Source organism: Crinia signifera, chromosome 5, assembly GCF_055691185.1.
Source record: "Crinia signifera chromosome 5, ASM5569118v1, whole genome shotgun sequence".
Taxonomy (NCBI): domain Eukaryota; kingdom Metazoa; phylum Chordata; class Amphibia; order Anura; family Myobatrachidae; genus Crinia; species Crinia signifera.
Genome location: NC_139221.1, coordinates 116,368,545 through 116,385,708, shown reverse-complemented (window position 1 = coordinate 116,385,708; position 17,164 = coordinate 116,368,545). Strand labels below are relative to the sequence as shown.

General features: G+C 44.5%; 1 protein-coding gene across 1 annotated transcript in view; it reads right to left on the bottom strand.

The window, feature by feature from the left end:
* RANBP9 (RAN binding protein 9) overlaps positions 1-17,164 on the bottom strand; it is a 72,384-nt gene that overhangs the window by 38,121 nt on the left and 17,099 nt on the right. The window contains exon 2 of the mRNA XM_083187894.1: positions 5,005-5,116. Within this exon, the coding sequence (XP_083044020.1) occupies positions 5,005-5,116 (112 nt within the window). The remainder of the gene's footprint in view (positions 1-5,004; positions 5,117-17,164) is intronic.

Sequence of the window (17,164 nt, the reverse complement as noted above, 5' to 3'; positions counted from 1 at the left end):
TTTAACCCAGTGATATCCTCATCATCGGTCACCTTACACGCTGGGCAATATCGCCCAGTGTGTATGGACCTTTAGTGCAACATAACAGGACAGTTCTCATGGCCCAATAACGAAGCCAGGATGGCGGGCCAACAGGATAGATGTGCATGGCTACTTCTGTACATAGCATGCCTATTAATACCCCTTTTACACCCAAATCCCATATCTGGCCCGATATGTGGAGCATGGTCCAAGCCTGGTCGGATCCGGAATTTGCACCGTTTACACGGCGGTGCCGACCCACAGTGTAAACGGGGGCGTCGCTTGGAGAAGACATCATCTCCAAGCACCAGGAACGCTGATCACTAGAGACAGGATTATATGCATTTGCATATTTTGCACATTCTCACTAGTTATTGCATATTTTACCTAAAATCTAGTGATGGTGCATATTTTAGGCCCAGCCCTCTTCCCACCCGCGAGTCACAGCACTGCTTTGTCCTGCTGCTGCTGGCCAGGTAGTGGTAGAGTGTGCAGGCTGGGGCAATATGTGCGCAGAGTGGGGAACCTTGGATGTACGCTATGTCTGACACTGCTCTAGGCTGCCAATCCATGTTGATAAAAGTCAGTCAGGGCGGATGCCATTACGAAGCTCCTGAACCTTTGCCTGCCCCTGGCCTGGGACTTTACACCAAGCTTGCATTAGGCGGAGATGCAGGTCCTGATATGCCACATGGAGTAGTCTGGGGTTGCTCCAAGGTAGGTAGCTCTTAGTTCAGATATACCAAGTAAGGAGCCATTATCATGTGGCTCCTTGCTGACTAATTGTAGATCCAATTTAGGGTAATAGTGGTGTGGGGTGCGGTGCCCCTGGACTGGTTGGGCTGGGTGGCTTTAGTGCGGCATGCCCTTACATTCTATTAACACTTTTCCCTCACTAACACTCTGTCTCTTATTTTAATTACATTTCATTTATACTCTTTATGTATAGCTTTGGCTTCCTATCACTAATTATTAACACTTAGTATCTCACTGGCATGCCGCACTGGGCCTCCTAGCTTATGATAGTTTTTGGGGTGCCACACCCTGCACCTAGATATAGCGCTAGGGACCCCCAATATACAGAGAAGCCTTGACGCGGCTTGGGGGCATATCATACACCTGCGCAGGTATATGTAACCAATATCTCTGAATTCTATTATCATGTAGTGTTCAAGATTGGTTGCTAAAACTATTCAGTGTGCCGGGGGAACCAATGTCTTGTTACTTACTAAGTATTAACCCCTCCCTTGCATGCACCTGAAAAGTTTTACTGAACTAATTTGAGCATCTACCACTATCTGTATGTACTTTACACCAAGAGACAGACTTCTGCAGCAGAGCAGGCGGGCCGAAGGGTTGTGACATCACGCGGCACATAGAAAATGCTGTGTCACAGTGAGTATGCGGCGCAGGGAGGAAGCCTTCCACTGCGTCGCCCTCACACACTATGCTGACATTTGATCCATCGGAGCTGGAGATGAGGGTCCGTGCAGTTGATGCAAGAAGAGCTTTGGACGCTGCAGTATGATGTAGCAGCCAGCATACTGACATCTGCAGATGCTGTGGGCCTATTTTTTTAGGTTTATTTGAAACTAATTGTATGCCGGTTTTTAAATAAATAAGTTAAAATTACATTTTTATTATTTAATGTAACATATTTTAACACTTTTCATGCATATTTTAAGTATGTTTCATGCATATTTGCATGTATATTTCAAGCTTTTTTTGTTCCATATAATTCTGTCTCTACTGATCACCCTGCCAGGAGTGCCGATCATCACCAAGGTAAGCTGCTGGGCTGCCCTCGTCCCTGTACACCCCCCAGCCCCCGTCCATGAGCTGAATATATGCCGCACACAGGCATCCATTCACCTCCTCCCTGTCTCTGCTGCTGTCTGCAGAGTATGGCAGACAGCAGCGGGGGCTGTGTGTGCCCCCGCCCAACCTCCATGTTGACCACAGGACGCTGCGGTCCAGCGGTTGGGCTTCCCCTATTGCTGTAAATGGGAGCCGGGTCGGATGACCCAACGTACCCATTTACACTGCTCTCTACCCAGGTCCTGCCAGTGTTCTACCCTGGTCAGGACCTAGGTAGAAGTTTCATGTAAAGGGACACTGGTTAACCCCTTTTACACCTCAACTGACCTGGGTCCACGATGGAAAAACCTGGGTTTTTGTGGTGGTGTAAAAGGGGTATTACTGAACTGGTGGCAAAACAGTAATAACTATGTAGTAGTAATAGTACTGAGACAATGCCAGCTTTGAGAATACCCAAGAATAAAATACCCGCTAAGGCACAAGGTCTATGTTAACAAATAAGATTTCCTGAAAAGGATGAAAACCCAGAGACAAAACTAATTAACAAAAACAGAAATCGGATGTCCTTCTTTCCCCTTGTAGCAATCAGGTAACACACAATTATGCTGCTTCATGGTCATTGTCACATCATCATGTTTAAAATGTAACAGGCGAGTGTTGTGCTAGATTACAGGACATGTAACACTTTCCCCTCACAGCGACTACCTGGAGCTTGCAGCCAGATTATGCTATTAATGTGCAGGCAGCTGCTGCAGCTCACTGCGCAGGAGGACTAAATCTGTCCAGCCCTATTCACTGGAGCAGAATAAAAGCTAACCAATCTGCTCTATATAACAGAAGTAGACAGATTTAATGTCCCTGCATTGAGTGGCAGTGAATTCCTGTATATAATCTCCACGGTCTGGCTTCCACTGCATTGCGGGGCTGAAGTGGGAGGACACCCTAATCCGCACAGACTACATTATAAGAAACACAATTAACTACAAAATGTTCTAATCTCTTATTTTGTAATATTATATATATTAGAAGATAAAAATAGTTCATACAGCATGCTGCAAAAAAAAACAACAACAAAAAAAAAAAAACACATGCATATATACACACACACACACACACATAACTGTATACATATTTACAAGCATACAGGAATTGCACTTATTAAGAAATACAGTTAATACAACATGTTGATAAAAACACGCACAGCTAAAAGTTTTGAGAATGACACAAATATTACATTTTTAAAGTCTGATGCCTCACGCTTTACGATGGCAATTTGCATATACTACATAATGTCATGAAGATTGATCAGATGAGTTGCAATTAATGGAAAAGTCTTTACATCATGACAGTGACCTTAGTCCCAAAAACAACATTTCCACTGCATGTCAGTCCTGCCATCAATGGACTTGCTGACATCATGTCATGTCAGCGATTCTCTCATTAAGAATGGGCAGCACGGACGGTGTAATGGTTAGCATTACTGCCTCAGAGTGCTGAGTTCATGGGTACAACACCCACCATGGCCCTAACTATGCAGAGTTAGTATATTCTCCCCATACTTGTGTGGGTTTACTCCGGGTACTCCAGTTTCCTCCCACAATCCAAAAATATATCTGTAGGTTAATTGGCTCCTGACAAATTAATCCTAGAATAAATGTGTGCGCGTGTACATGTGGTAGGGAATATAGATTGTAAGCTCCACTGGGACAGGGACTGATGTGAATGTTCAAATATTCTCTGTAATGCGCTGCAGAGAATGTTTGTGCTATATAAGAAACTGTTAAATAAATTAAAACTAGCAGAAAGCTGGAGATCACTCTGTCATGCTTATTGAGCTAGAACAACAAACTGGAAACTTGGAAAGGAGGGTGGTGCTAGAAATCATTGTTCTTCCTTTGTTAACCATGAATACTTGCAAAGGAACTTGTGCAGACATCATTGCTTAGCACAAAAAGGGCTTCACAAGTAAAGATATTGCTGCTAGTAAGAATGCACCTCAAATCAACCATTTATTGGATCATCAAGAACTTCAAAGAAAGAGGTTCAGTAGTTGTGAAGAAAGCTTCAGGGAGCTCAAGAACATACCAGCAAGCACCAGGAACATCTCCTTATGTTAATTCAGCTGTGGTATAGGACCAATACCAGTGCAAAGCTTGTTCAGGAATGGTAGCAGGCAGGTCTTTCTGCATCTTCATGCACATTAAGGTGAAGACTTTTGGAGGATGGAATTGGTGTCATGAAGGGCAGCAAAAAAAGGGACTTCTCTCCAGGAAAAACAACAACAGGCACAGAGTGATATTTTGCAAAAGGTACAGATATTAGACTGCTGAGGACTGGGGTCAAGTCATTTTCTCTGATCAGACCCCGAGAAGGAAAGGCGAGCGCTACCATCAGTCCTGTGTCATGCCAACAGTAAAGCCTTCTGAGACCATTCATGTGTGGGGTTGCTTCTCAGCCAAGGGAGTGGGCTCATTCACAATTGTGTCTAATACCACAGCCATGAATAAAGAATGGTACTAAAATATCCTCCAAGAGTAACTTCTCCCAACCATCAAGGAAAAGTTGGTGACGAACAATGACTTTTTAAGCATGATGGAGCACCATGCCATAAGGAAAAAGTGATACCTATGTGACAAAATATCAAAATTGTGGGTCCATGGCCAGGAAACTTCACAGACCTTAATCCCATTGAGAACTTGTGGTCAATACTCAAGAGATGGGTGGACAAACAAAGACCCACAAACTCTGACAAACTACGAGCTTTGATTAGACAAGAATGGGAAGCCAACAGATAGTATGTGGCCCAGAAGTTAATTGACAGCATGCCAGGGTTGACTCTTTGGATAAACTTTATGTAATTGTCAATAAAATCCTTTGATACTTATGAAATGCTTGTTATTTTACTTCAGTATGCCATAGTTACATCTGACAAAAGGTCTAAAAGCAGCAAAAAGCAACATTTTCAAAAACTTTTGGCCACAGCTCTGTATGTATGTATGTAGGTAGGTATGTATGTAGGTAGGTAGGATACAGTATACACACATAGTATATTACACTAGGAAAGAAATATGGTTAATACAACATGCTGAGAAAAATGCATTTTAAGAGATGAAAACCATTATGAAGATGAACTTTCTTTGATCTTGTATTTTGCAGAGTACTCACCCATCTCTTCCTTTACTTATAATTTTCACCTCAAAATAGTATATTCCACACGCAGTTGGAATAGGATGTGTGGCCCGCACTGAAGCAGCATCTCGTGATGTTTTACCATGTCCTACATAAGACAAAAAGAAAAAAATACATATTATGTTTTTGTTAATGTAACTTCTCAATGGATTGGTCAATATTCCATTGGGGATTTTATTTTGTGCTTGTCGACCTCAAACAGACCAAGTTTAGCCCTGTATGCCGCTACACATGTCTAATGTCCTTGTTACTGCTCCACCAACTTTCTGCTTGCCACCTCAGGTGGCTGCAAAATAACATCATCATACCGGTCTGCAGCAACCATTGACTATCGTTGGGCACGCAACACTGACAGAAACAATTGAATTGCACTGGGATGCCGGCCACACACTGTGCGACAGACAGGTGCAATGAGATGCGTGCTCCCGCGCACATACCATCATACATCACATAAAGTATGTGCTTTCCGTACGTTTTGAACTAGATTGCATTGCATCTAGTTCAAAACGCACGGCGCCTATTGTACCAGGTATGGGCACCTTTAGAAAGGCTAGGGAGTATGGCAATGGGCAGAAAGTATTTTACATACTATAAATTACTTTATGATCATGTTAAGTGGTTGCTCTACTCAGGAAACTTGCACTGCAATGTTGGCAATGGTAGATTCCTTATATTAATGTATTTATATAGCAGCAACATAAATCAGCAGACCTGTACATTCTGATAACATTACTCAGGAATATGAGTCTCTACCGCAGTCGACTTCCAACCAGCTTTACCTTCTACAGGTAAACAAAACACATACAGCTAAGGTAATTAGCTGTAGTATTAGAACATGGAAGCAAACCAGATCATATAGAGCAGGCATGTCCAACGTTGGCCCTCCAGATGTTTTGAAACTACACATCCCAGCATGCTTTGCAATAGTTTTAGCATTCTCTAATAGCAAAACTGTGGCAATGCATGCTGGGATGTGTAGTTTCATAACATCTGGAGGGCCAACGTTGGACATGCCTGATATAGAGGAAACAAACTCTGCACAGACCGTAAATCAGCAGAAACCAAACCCATGGCTCCAGTAAGCTAGACAGAAATGCTAACCACTGTTTGCAAAATTGATTGATTTTTCAACCTTTCCAATGCTGGTTACAAACTGGGTGAATACCGTGCCCGCCGATGTGGCTAACTACATTGGTGCAGCCCTTGAAGAACTATATAGTGCATACACTGACTGACATAGTTCACAATATTGGTCAGTGACATCACCCGTTCCCCCATTCTGTACATGCAGTCACTGAAAATATTGTCAGATTAAGGTGTTGTTAAAGATATTTAAATACAGATGGAGCCAGCCTCTTTCTTGCAGGGGCTAGCAATTCTATCGCCAGCGGCTGGCTCTCGCCAGGGGCAGGCGCACCCCGTGGCTACGGAGCTTTCTCCGCCGCCTCCCCCAGTGCCCCTCGCCTCCCCCAGTGCCCTGCCACCCCCCCTAACCCTGCCCGTCTCCCTGAAGTGGAGATGGGCAGGATGCCGCGGCGCCATCCTGAAACTGGGACGAGCGTGCGTGTGAGACGCACGAGCATTCCAGTCAGATGGAGCGTCTCTGCACCGGCATGCTGGGGGATCCCCGGGCAAGGTTTAGAGGCGCTCCATCTGTATATTGAACAACTATTGAATATTTAACAAATATTTGAATACTGAACAAATAAATTCTGTGGGAAGGGACATCAGACATTACAGCAATGCCCGGCTGCTCACACAAGCCAATTACAGTAGTGCACACCTCTATGAAATTTGCCATGCTGACAAGGTGCAATATGCTGTTTCGGATTGTCACTTTACATTGATATGAAACATTACATTTTTCTCACTTTGGGGCAGATTTATAAAGCCTGGTAAAGTGATAAAGTGGCCAGTTTTAATGCAGCAGCCTATCAGCTCCTAATTGTAATTTTTAAACCCAGCCTGTAAATGACCGTTAACAGCTGATTGTGCATTAATGCACCAGCCACTTTATCACTTCACCAGGCTAAATAAATATGCCCCATAGTCTTATTGATTTCTTAAGTAAAAATTTAGGGTTGAGTTCTTTTTATTTATTTTTGCCACAGTATGGGAAATTTCACACACTAAATATTACACAATGATGTTCAAGACCACAGTATATTATTTTTAAACATCATCTTACTGATTATGCTGCATAAATAAACTTAGAAGTACAACATTATTGGAGACCAATAAATAAGACAAGAATATAGTACTACAAATTGAATGGCTGTCCATTCATTTGTATGAGTTTTCTTTTTCTTTTTTTTAAATTTGCCCGCCGCCTCTCTGCGTCGGGTCGCAGGGTCCCCCATCCGCCTCTCTGCATCCTCCAGCCCTGCTCCGGGCTGCATATAAGATTTATGATGCATCTTATGTGCAGCCTGTCTGACCTCAGAATCTGATCCGCACGGGACCGCGGATAGGATGTCATACACATGCGATTTGGACATTGGAATTGGGTAAAATCGTGCCCAAATCGCATAGTCTCTACCAACTCTGATAGGAGGCTAATCCAGCCATCCATTACTCCATCTCAGATTTCCCTTGAATCTGCCTCTCTCCATTCTCAGTGCATGTCCTTGTGCTGTAATACTTCTCTTCCTTTGAAGAAGGTTTCCCGCATGGACCTTGGGAACACCCTTGATATATGTGAACATTTCCATCATGTCCCCACTTTAAACTTCTCTGCTCCAAACTATACATATTAAGATCTTTTACTCTTGGTATGTTTTGTGATGTAGGCCATGAACCGTTTTAGTTGCCCTTCTTTGTACAGTCTCTAATGTATTTATATCCTTCTGGAGATATTGCTTCCAGAACAGAACTCCAAATTCTAGATGATGCCGTACCAATCACCTATACCAGTGGTCAGGGAATACGGTCCTCATTTCCCCACACAGTGCATGTTTTGCTGGTAACCCAGCAGGTGCACAGGTGTACTAATTACTCACAGACACATTTTATAAGGTCCGCAGGTGGAGTTAATTATTTCACTTGTGATTCTGTGAGGAGACCTGCAAAACATGCACTGTGTGGTGTAATGAGGACCGAGTTCCCTGACCACTGACCTATACAGTGGCATTATTACAAAACTGCGACTGCATGCTATTACATGCTGGGGGCGGCCTAGCACAGGTCAAGGCCACAAGGCACGAAAAGGCCCAACTTGGGAACACAGTAGAAATTACTATCACATCGCAAAAATAACTGCCATCGCAATGATTAAGGTGGACTACTGCCATTAGAGCATGTCAACTTAGGCAGGTGCACCGCCGCCATTTTTCGTTTCGCATCTGAAAATGGTCTGGAGAAGCCTGCACTATACGGACCAATCTCCCTGAGTGCTCCACCACCGCCCAGGCGTAGGACTCCTCCAAATGACTTAGTTAAAATATAAATAAAAATAATATTCAGTTTGGAGGGCTTTCAATAAAAAAAAAAAATTAGCAAACTATGAAACACATTGCATAACATATAGAAGTGTATATGAACTTAATCTCAGAGGTTTATCTGAGTGACCATGTTGCCTCATAAATTGTGTGCAATGTTTTTTTGGCTGCATGATGGCCCAAATTCCATGGCTTAACAAGGGACAGGCCAATCAACAAGCCACAATCTCTTCATTGCAGTTTGTGATTGGTCTTGCATTTTCAGGCACAGTTGTAAGAGGAACAGAGAAGCCAAGAGAGAAACAGCTGTATGCAGCCTCTGGCCTCCAGCAAGGTAAGAGTTCGGCGCAAACACGATTTGCTAAGTGGTAGCACAACTATTAACCCAGCAGAATGAAACATTTCTCCCTATGCTACACACTTGCAACTTATGATGCAGAAGGGCGACCAGATTCTAGCAGTAATGGTACCCATACACATGAGATATTGCATGCAATTTCAATAAATCCCCGCAACAAATGACATGTGTCTCCTGATGCGATGCACGGTCCCGCCGATCAAATATCACATGCGATCGCTCACAATGCCATCTGCGGTGGAGGTAGACAGCGAGGCAGGGTGCTGTATAGTAAAGCTTGTGGCGGGCAGCAGGAGGGCTGGTGGTAGTCAGAGGAGCTGGTGGCATAATTTGAAAAAAAAAAAAAAACATTTAGAAAGGGTGGATGGCCATCTGAATCAGAGGGAAACCCAGTCTTATATATTTTATTTATAAATAAAAAGGTTTCAAATTTTGACACCCGTTCCGCTGACTACCACCACCCACCAGCTCTCCTGCCACCAGCCTCTTCCAGCAGCTGGAAAAAGCACTTCAGATGCAATCTGATGCTATGGGAAATCACATTGCATCTGATTGCACAAGTGTATAAGCATCATAATGGTGCCCATACACATTTGTGATCTGATTTTGCAAAGCATCTGAAGTGTTCCCCAGTACCCAATGTCACACATGCAATAATGTATCGGGTGCTGGAAGAGCGCTGGCGGTGGGTGGCAAAAAACCTCAACAGGTATCCGGACTGATCATAGACTGACTCATGATAGACAGTCATATGGTCGACAGTCACAATGTCGACAGGGTCAAAACGTTGACAGGGTTTAAATGTCGACACACAATATTAGTGTTCATTCTAGCACCCGCTATCTTTGAAAACCCATGCAGTTCCTCTTTCCTGCCTGGGGTGTCGCTGTCTGCTGTAGTGTTTCTAGCACAGTGTGGTCTGTATATCAGCACTAATATGCAAACCAGACCTGTGCTAGAAACACCACAGCAGACAGCGACACCCCAGGCAGGGAACAAGAACTGCATAGGTTTTCAAAGATAGCGGGTGCTAGAATGACCACTAAATATGTTAACAGGGTCTAAAGGTCAACATAGTCAAAAAGTTGACATGAAAAAGGTAGACATGCATTTTATTTGACAAAATTTTCATTTCAATTTGCGCCGACAGGTGGTATTTTTCATGCCCTACCATCCACTAGGGCGTGGTGGGAGAATAAAATAGTGTGCCAGAAGGATGGCGAGCGGACGCGGAACACTTAGACAGTGTCCATGTCGACCTCTGTCAACATAGACACCCTAAAAACATTTAAAAAGCATGTCAACCTTTTTCATGTCGACCATATGACTGTCTACCATGACTCAGTCTATGTTTTATACCATAACCCCTCAACAGTGGTAACCTAACTATGCGGTCACTCTTGTAGTGAATAAAAGTCAAGCAGATTAACGGGAAGCAAGACACATTCCATGCAACAGTGGATTAACAGTAAACAAATGGCCACCAACATACTGAAATGTAAATGTTGACCATTGTGTGATAAATGTTATAGATCAATACAGAAAAGAGGAAGGGCTACAATCAAAGTTCAAGGATTGTTTATGACTTCAGAACTAGAAAAAATTATATAATGAATCCATGACACAGCTCACAGCTTCCTGTGTTCCAAAGCTGTGCCAGACACAGAAGAAAGCGCAGAACATTACTAAATATGTATCAATCTTACATAAGGGTTGTTTGCAATTATAGTGCCTGTGCAATATACAATAGTAAAGAAGAAGTTTGTTACCCTCAGAAAGCACATTATATGATAAACTGTGTGGAAAACATGATTAAGGTCAGTCACCACACCTTGTTCAGATGCATTGAACATACTGTACTCAGGAAACCATTTTGTGTAAGCAGACTAAAATAGCACAGACAGTCTGCACAAAGTACATACTCTCTATACTGGAAACAACTGGTTCTACTCACACTATAGGGAACTCAAGGAACCTTAACAGAGATTCTATTTGTAGCACCATAGTATGAAACACAATATAAACACACCATATTGATGTGTGCAATAACAATTTACTTACAAAAACATCCACAGTGAGACCACAGCTGCTAAATGCCAAATCATGTTGAAAAATTACTCAAACACATACAGATGATAATCATGCACCAAATTAACTATAACTAGTTGGAATTCAATTTTCATCTCCTGTGAGGGCATGTAGAAATAGTGTTCATTCTAGCACCCGCCATCTTTGAAAACCCATGCAGTTCCTGTTCCCCGCCTGGGGTGTCGCTGTCTGCTGTGGTTCTTCTAGCACAGGTCTGGTTTGCATATAAGAGCTGATATACAGACCACACTGTGCTAGAAGCACTACAGCAGAAAGCGACATCCCAGGCAGGGGAGAGGAACTGCATGGGTTTTCAAAGATGGCGAGTGCTAGAATGAACACTACAAAAACATGCACTAACTAGTACAGAGCTTAGGATGCGGTAACATCGTGATAATACACAAGAACGGCAAATTGCTCAAATCCATTTATTGGTCCATTACAGGTGCTTGTCTAGACAAAAACCCAAACAAAAAAGACAAATTACCCCAGCACACTAACAGTCCAGTAAATAATATTTACATTCTAATCTACATGATTGCAGTAATATCATTTAATGGTTCATTTGGGTCAGCGGCACCAAGTATTGGGCAAAGAGTCAACAGGATGACAAAAAGCGATTTCATGGTTTCGTAGGTGCCGGCCACTAGGTGCGAGACCTCTAGCACTATGCTGCAAGTGCACACAACGTGTTGGCTGGGCTGCACCTGAGCTGAGCGCTGCTGGTGCTCAGTACTGCCTGGTAGAAAAGGATGAAGTGCGTGCACATTTCGATTCTGAGATTCTGGGATTGGGCAATCAAATTCCGTCATTCAAATCCCAGTCCAAAATGCCCTAAATCCCAGGATCCCACACATCCTGGTCCAGGGACTGACATCCCTATTCCTCAGGTGGCTAGCAGAAATTGTGGCCACTATTTTAGTCCGGTTTAGGGGCCCAATGCTTTTGAGTGCTTAAAAATTAAATGGACAGCCGAAAAGAACAACAATCGAATTGCTTTAATGGGCACCCAATTTATTTATTTTTTTAAATCACCACCATATAATTATACAGGTTGAGTATCCCTTATCTTGTTAGTCCAAAAACCATAGATTCCGGAATGAACCTTTTTCTAAAACGCACTACTGGGGACATGATATGCACTGGCACTACGGGGGACATCTGTAACTGGCACTACCGGAGACATGATATGTAAATGCTTAGGATTCAAATTCAGTGCCTGACATAACTTAGTACACACTTTGTTTCATGTTTTGAAACCTTGTTCCATGCACAAATAAAATATATTTGTGTCAATTTTATGTGTGAGGTGTTTACACAACATACATTTTGCATTTTGTGTTCACACATGGGTCAGTCCTCAAGATACCTCATTGAAATATAAAAATATTATGAAATATGGAATAATCAGTTCTCCAAATTGCTTCTGCTCTCGAGTATTTTGGATAAGGGATACTCAACCTATATAGAAGCTTTCAGGTGTTTTCACACACATGTGACTGAAAGCTGTGTTTGCTTTGCTCACATTTCTTGCCTGTCCTCGCCATGTAAATACTGTCCCAGAAATGTCTCTCACGCCAACTCATGAGGCTTCCTAAGGGCCCTATAGAATTTAGCTCAGAGACTAGAGGCTAAATTTGCTATGTTGGGCTTTTCAAAACCACCAGGTCTTCCACATTTTTAGCCCTTGAATTCAAAGGGGCAATTACAGTCAATACACAATAAAACAAACTGCCAAAGACCTGGCGGCCTAAAGGTGGGTACACACTGGAGCGACAGGGATTTGTTCTGACATCGGAAAAATCCCCATCAGCCCAGATCGCCCATACACACTTGATCGATGTTAATAAAGTGGATCCATCATTCAATAACATGCGCCAAGCAGAGTAACATAATCGTAGATAAAGGTGGACAAGTCAGCAAGTCTTAACTTTGCAGTGAAGGTGCCTCTGTTGCAAACATTTAAACTTCTGTAAGTGAATTTTAGCCTGAATCTCCGGGAAGGCAGGGAAAGTAGGTCCATTGATAAGATTATTCACATCTAGGTGTAATAAATCGTTTGGCCAAGACCTAAGGCCCCCATACACTAGCCGATTTTGGTCAGATTTCAGCCAGATCAGTCGGATCTGGCCAAAATCGGACCAAAATCGGCTAGTTTTGATGTCCCCTCAGATCCGATGCGCGGTCCCGTGCGCATCGGATCTGCGTCGGGTGGTCGGACCTGCTGCACGTCCGACCACCCGACTTGGGACCTAGTGGGGCGGCGCGGCGGTGGAGGGAGCAGGGGGGGCTGGGGACACAGGCGGCATAGAGCCGGGCAGGGGGAGCCGGCCGGGAGCTGTCAGTAATGAATAAAAAAAAAAAAAAGCCCATACAATGAATGGGCGGCCTGTGATTGGCTGGCTGAGCGCTCTCTCAGCCAGTCAGCAATTGGCTGAGCGAGCGCTCAGCAGCCAATCACAGGCTGCCCATTCATTGTATGGGCTTTTTTTTTTATTCATTACTGACAGCTCCCGGCCGGCTCCCCCTGCCCGGCTCTAAGCCGCCTGTGTCCCCCGCAGCATCCCCAGCCCCCCCTGCTCCCTCTACCGCCTCACACAGACGCTGTCCCCCGCAGCGTCCCCAGCCCCCCTGCTCCCACCTCTGTAGCCCCCCCCCCCCCCCCTGCTCCCCGGGTTTTTTACATGTGATAAATCGAGACGATTTATCACATGTAAAAAATGGCACATCAAGTGCCAATCTAATCAAGCTCCCCCGGGGAGCAGCCGGGGAAGCTCAGGGGGAAGTCGGGGGCGACTTGTCCTAAGGACAAGTCGCCCTAGTGTATGGGGGCCTCTAGAGATTCAGTGTAGAGCAGGTGACTTCAGTTAGCCGGGGGCCAGGATTTCAGTTTATTTCTTGATAAGCATTAAACTAATGAGGTTTACAATTTTGGATACTCAATATCGATAAATGACCAGATCAAAAAGGTATAAACCTAATTTTACTTCCAATCTACTTAATTTCATTTTCCCATGTGTGTCTCTTCTACAAGAGATTGCAGTTAATGAGCATTTAAAAATGTTATACCAGACTATCAGTATAATAGAATATTAGCCCAAACCAGTGGGCTAAAATGTACACAATGGTGTCAGCATGAGAAGATAAGCCATGTTAATACAGATTTCAAAGCCACCCCTACCTCCCTGTGTCTCTTAAGACAATGGTTAATAATTTGGAGGTGTGGTCAGTATCCTGACAATTAAAACACTGTCGTAAATTTGCTATGTTGGGCTTTTCAAAACCACCAGGTCTTCCACATTTTTAGCCCTTGAATTCAAAGGGGCAATTACAGTCAATACACAATAAAACAAACTGCCAAAGACCTGGCGGCCTAAAGGTGGGTACACACTGGAGCGACAGGGATTTGTTCTGACATCGGAAAAATCCCCATCAGCCCAGATCGCCCATACACACTTGATCGATGTTAATAAAGTGGATCCATCATTCAATAACATGCGCCAAGCAGAGTAACATAATCGTAGATAAAGGTGGACAAGTCAGCAAGTCTTAACTTTGCAGTGAAGGTGCCTCTGTTGCAAACATTTAAACTTCTGTAAGTGAATTTTAGCCTGAATCTCCGGGAAGGCAGGGAAAGTAGGTCCATTGATAAGATTATTCACATCTAGGTGTAATAAATCGTTTGGCCAAGACCTAAGGCCCCCATACACTAGCCGATTTTGGTCAGATTTCAGCCAGATCAGTCGGATCTGGCCAAAATCGGCTAGTTTTGATGTCCCCTCAGATCCGATGCGCGGTCCCGTGCGCATCGGATCTGCGTCGGGTGGTCGGACCTGCTGCACGTCCGACCACCCGACTTGGGACCTAGTGGGGCGGCGCGGCGGTGGAGGGAGCAGGGGGGGCTGGGGACACAGGCGGCATAGAGCCGGGCAGGGGGAGCCGGCCGGGAGCTGTCAGTAATGAATAAAAAAAAAAAAAGCCCATACAATGAATGGGCGGCCTGTGATTGGCTGGCTGAGCGCTCTCTCAGCCAGTCAGCAATTGGCTGAGCGAGCGCTCAGCAGCCAATCACAGGCTGCCCATTCATTGTATGGGCTTTTTTTTTATTCATTACTGACAGCTCCCGGCCGGCTCCCCCTGCCCGGCTCTATGCCGCCTGTGTCCCCCGCAGCATCCCCAGCCCCCCCTGCTCCCTCTACCGCCTCGCACAGACGCTGTCCCCCGCAGCGTCCCCAGCCCCCCTGCTCCCACCTCTGTAGCCCCCTGCTCCCCGGGTTTTTTACATGTGATAAATCGAGACGATTTATCACATGTAAAAAATGGCACATCAAGTGCCAATCTAATCAAGCTCCCCCGGGGAGCAGCCGGGGAAGCTCAGGGGGAAGTCGGGGGCGACTTGTCCTAAGGACAAGTCGCCCTAGTGTATGGGGGCCTCTAGAGATTCAGTGTAGAGCAGGTGACTTCAGTTAGCCGGGGGCCAGGATTTCAGTTTATTTCTTGATAAGCATTAAACTAATGAGGTTTACAATTTTGGATACTCAATATCGATAAATGACCAGATCAAAAAGGTATAAACCTAATTTTACTTCCAATCTACTTAATTTCATTTTCCCATGTGTGTCTCTTCTACAAGAGATTGCAGTTAATGAGCATTTAAAAATGTTATACCAGACTATCAGTATAATAGAATATTAGCCCAAACCAGTGGGCTAAAATGTACACAATGGTGTCAGCATGAGAAGATAAGCCATGTTAATACAGATTTCAAAGCCACCCCTACCTCCCTGTGTCTCTTAAGACAATGGTTAATAATTTGGAGGTGTGGTCAGTATCCTGACAATTAAAACACTGTCGTATCCTGTCAGTAAGTACAGGGGGTAAAGGGTTAGAGGCACTATGAAGTGGGTTAGGCTCAGGGGTGGGGCAGGTTAGGTATGGGCTGTGGGAGGGGATGGCTAGGGGCCTGATTTAAAGTACTGGTACTTCTTTACTTTCACGGCGCCACTAGATTAGGACAGATAGGATATCGCGGGCATTGAATGCACTAAAAAAATCGGGTGCGACGCGACCGACGCGATGCCCGCGATTTCCCATAGGGACCAATGTTAAATTTCTCAATTGACCCGATTTTTCTGTTCAATGCCTCAATTGACACGATTTTCCCATAGGAATCAATGTTAAATGGCCCACAGAGGCCAAATAGACACCCTGAAGTGTGAAATGGCCCCCACAATTGTTAACGCCACCCCACGATCAACGTGAACCCGAAGCGTGGCGAGCGCAGCGGTACGCGTCCTACGACCTTTTCATACCCCCACTATCCACATCGGCGTGGAGTTGAGAATAGAATAGTGTGGCGAGCGCAGCGAGCCACCGAGCCCGAAGCGTGGCGAGCCCCGCGAGGGGACGAGGATACCTGTGAAGCCCGCGAAGGGACGCGTTTACCTGTGAAGGTATCCGCGTCCCCTCGCCACACTATTCTATTCTCAACTCCACGCCGACGTGGATAGTGGGGGTATGAAAAGGTCGGAGGACGCGTACCGCCGCCGCTAGCCACGCTTCGGGTTGACGTTGATCGTGGGGTGGCGTTAACAATTGTGGGGGCCATTTCACACTTGAGGGTGCCTATTTGGCCTCTGTGGGCCATTTAACATTGTTTCCTATGGAAAAATCGTGTCAATTGAGGCATTGAACAGTAAAATCGGGTCAATTGAGAAATTTAACATTGTTTCCTATGGGAAATCGCGGGCATCGCGTCGGTCGCGTCGCACCCGATTTTTAGTGCATTCAATGGCCGCGATGCCCGCGATTTCTAGTGGCGCCGTGAAAGTAAAGAAGTACCAAAGTACTTACTGGGTTCCATTGGGATTTTGACTATTGGGATGTCGCGGTCAGGATCCTGACCATTAGTATACTGACTGCTGGGATTTCATACGAACCCAATCATTCGTACGCCCTACAAGATGAATTACAGACTTATGAATTACAATTTTGTAAGTAAGGAAATTCATCCAGCTCGTAAGATGTAAGCTTCAAGCATCTAATGGATGGGGCCCGCTTGTAAGACATGGTGCGGCAAGCACTGGCATCTAACCATGGTTCCTTTATAAGGAAAATATTCTAAGAAATACACTCTAAGAAGCATGACACTTAATACTTAATATTTCAAATCTTCATCTGAATGCCATTTCCCCTTATTACTTATAAAATTATATTTCTTCTGCATAAATGATGGTTCTTCCTTTGTTTCTAT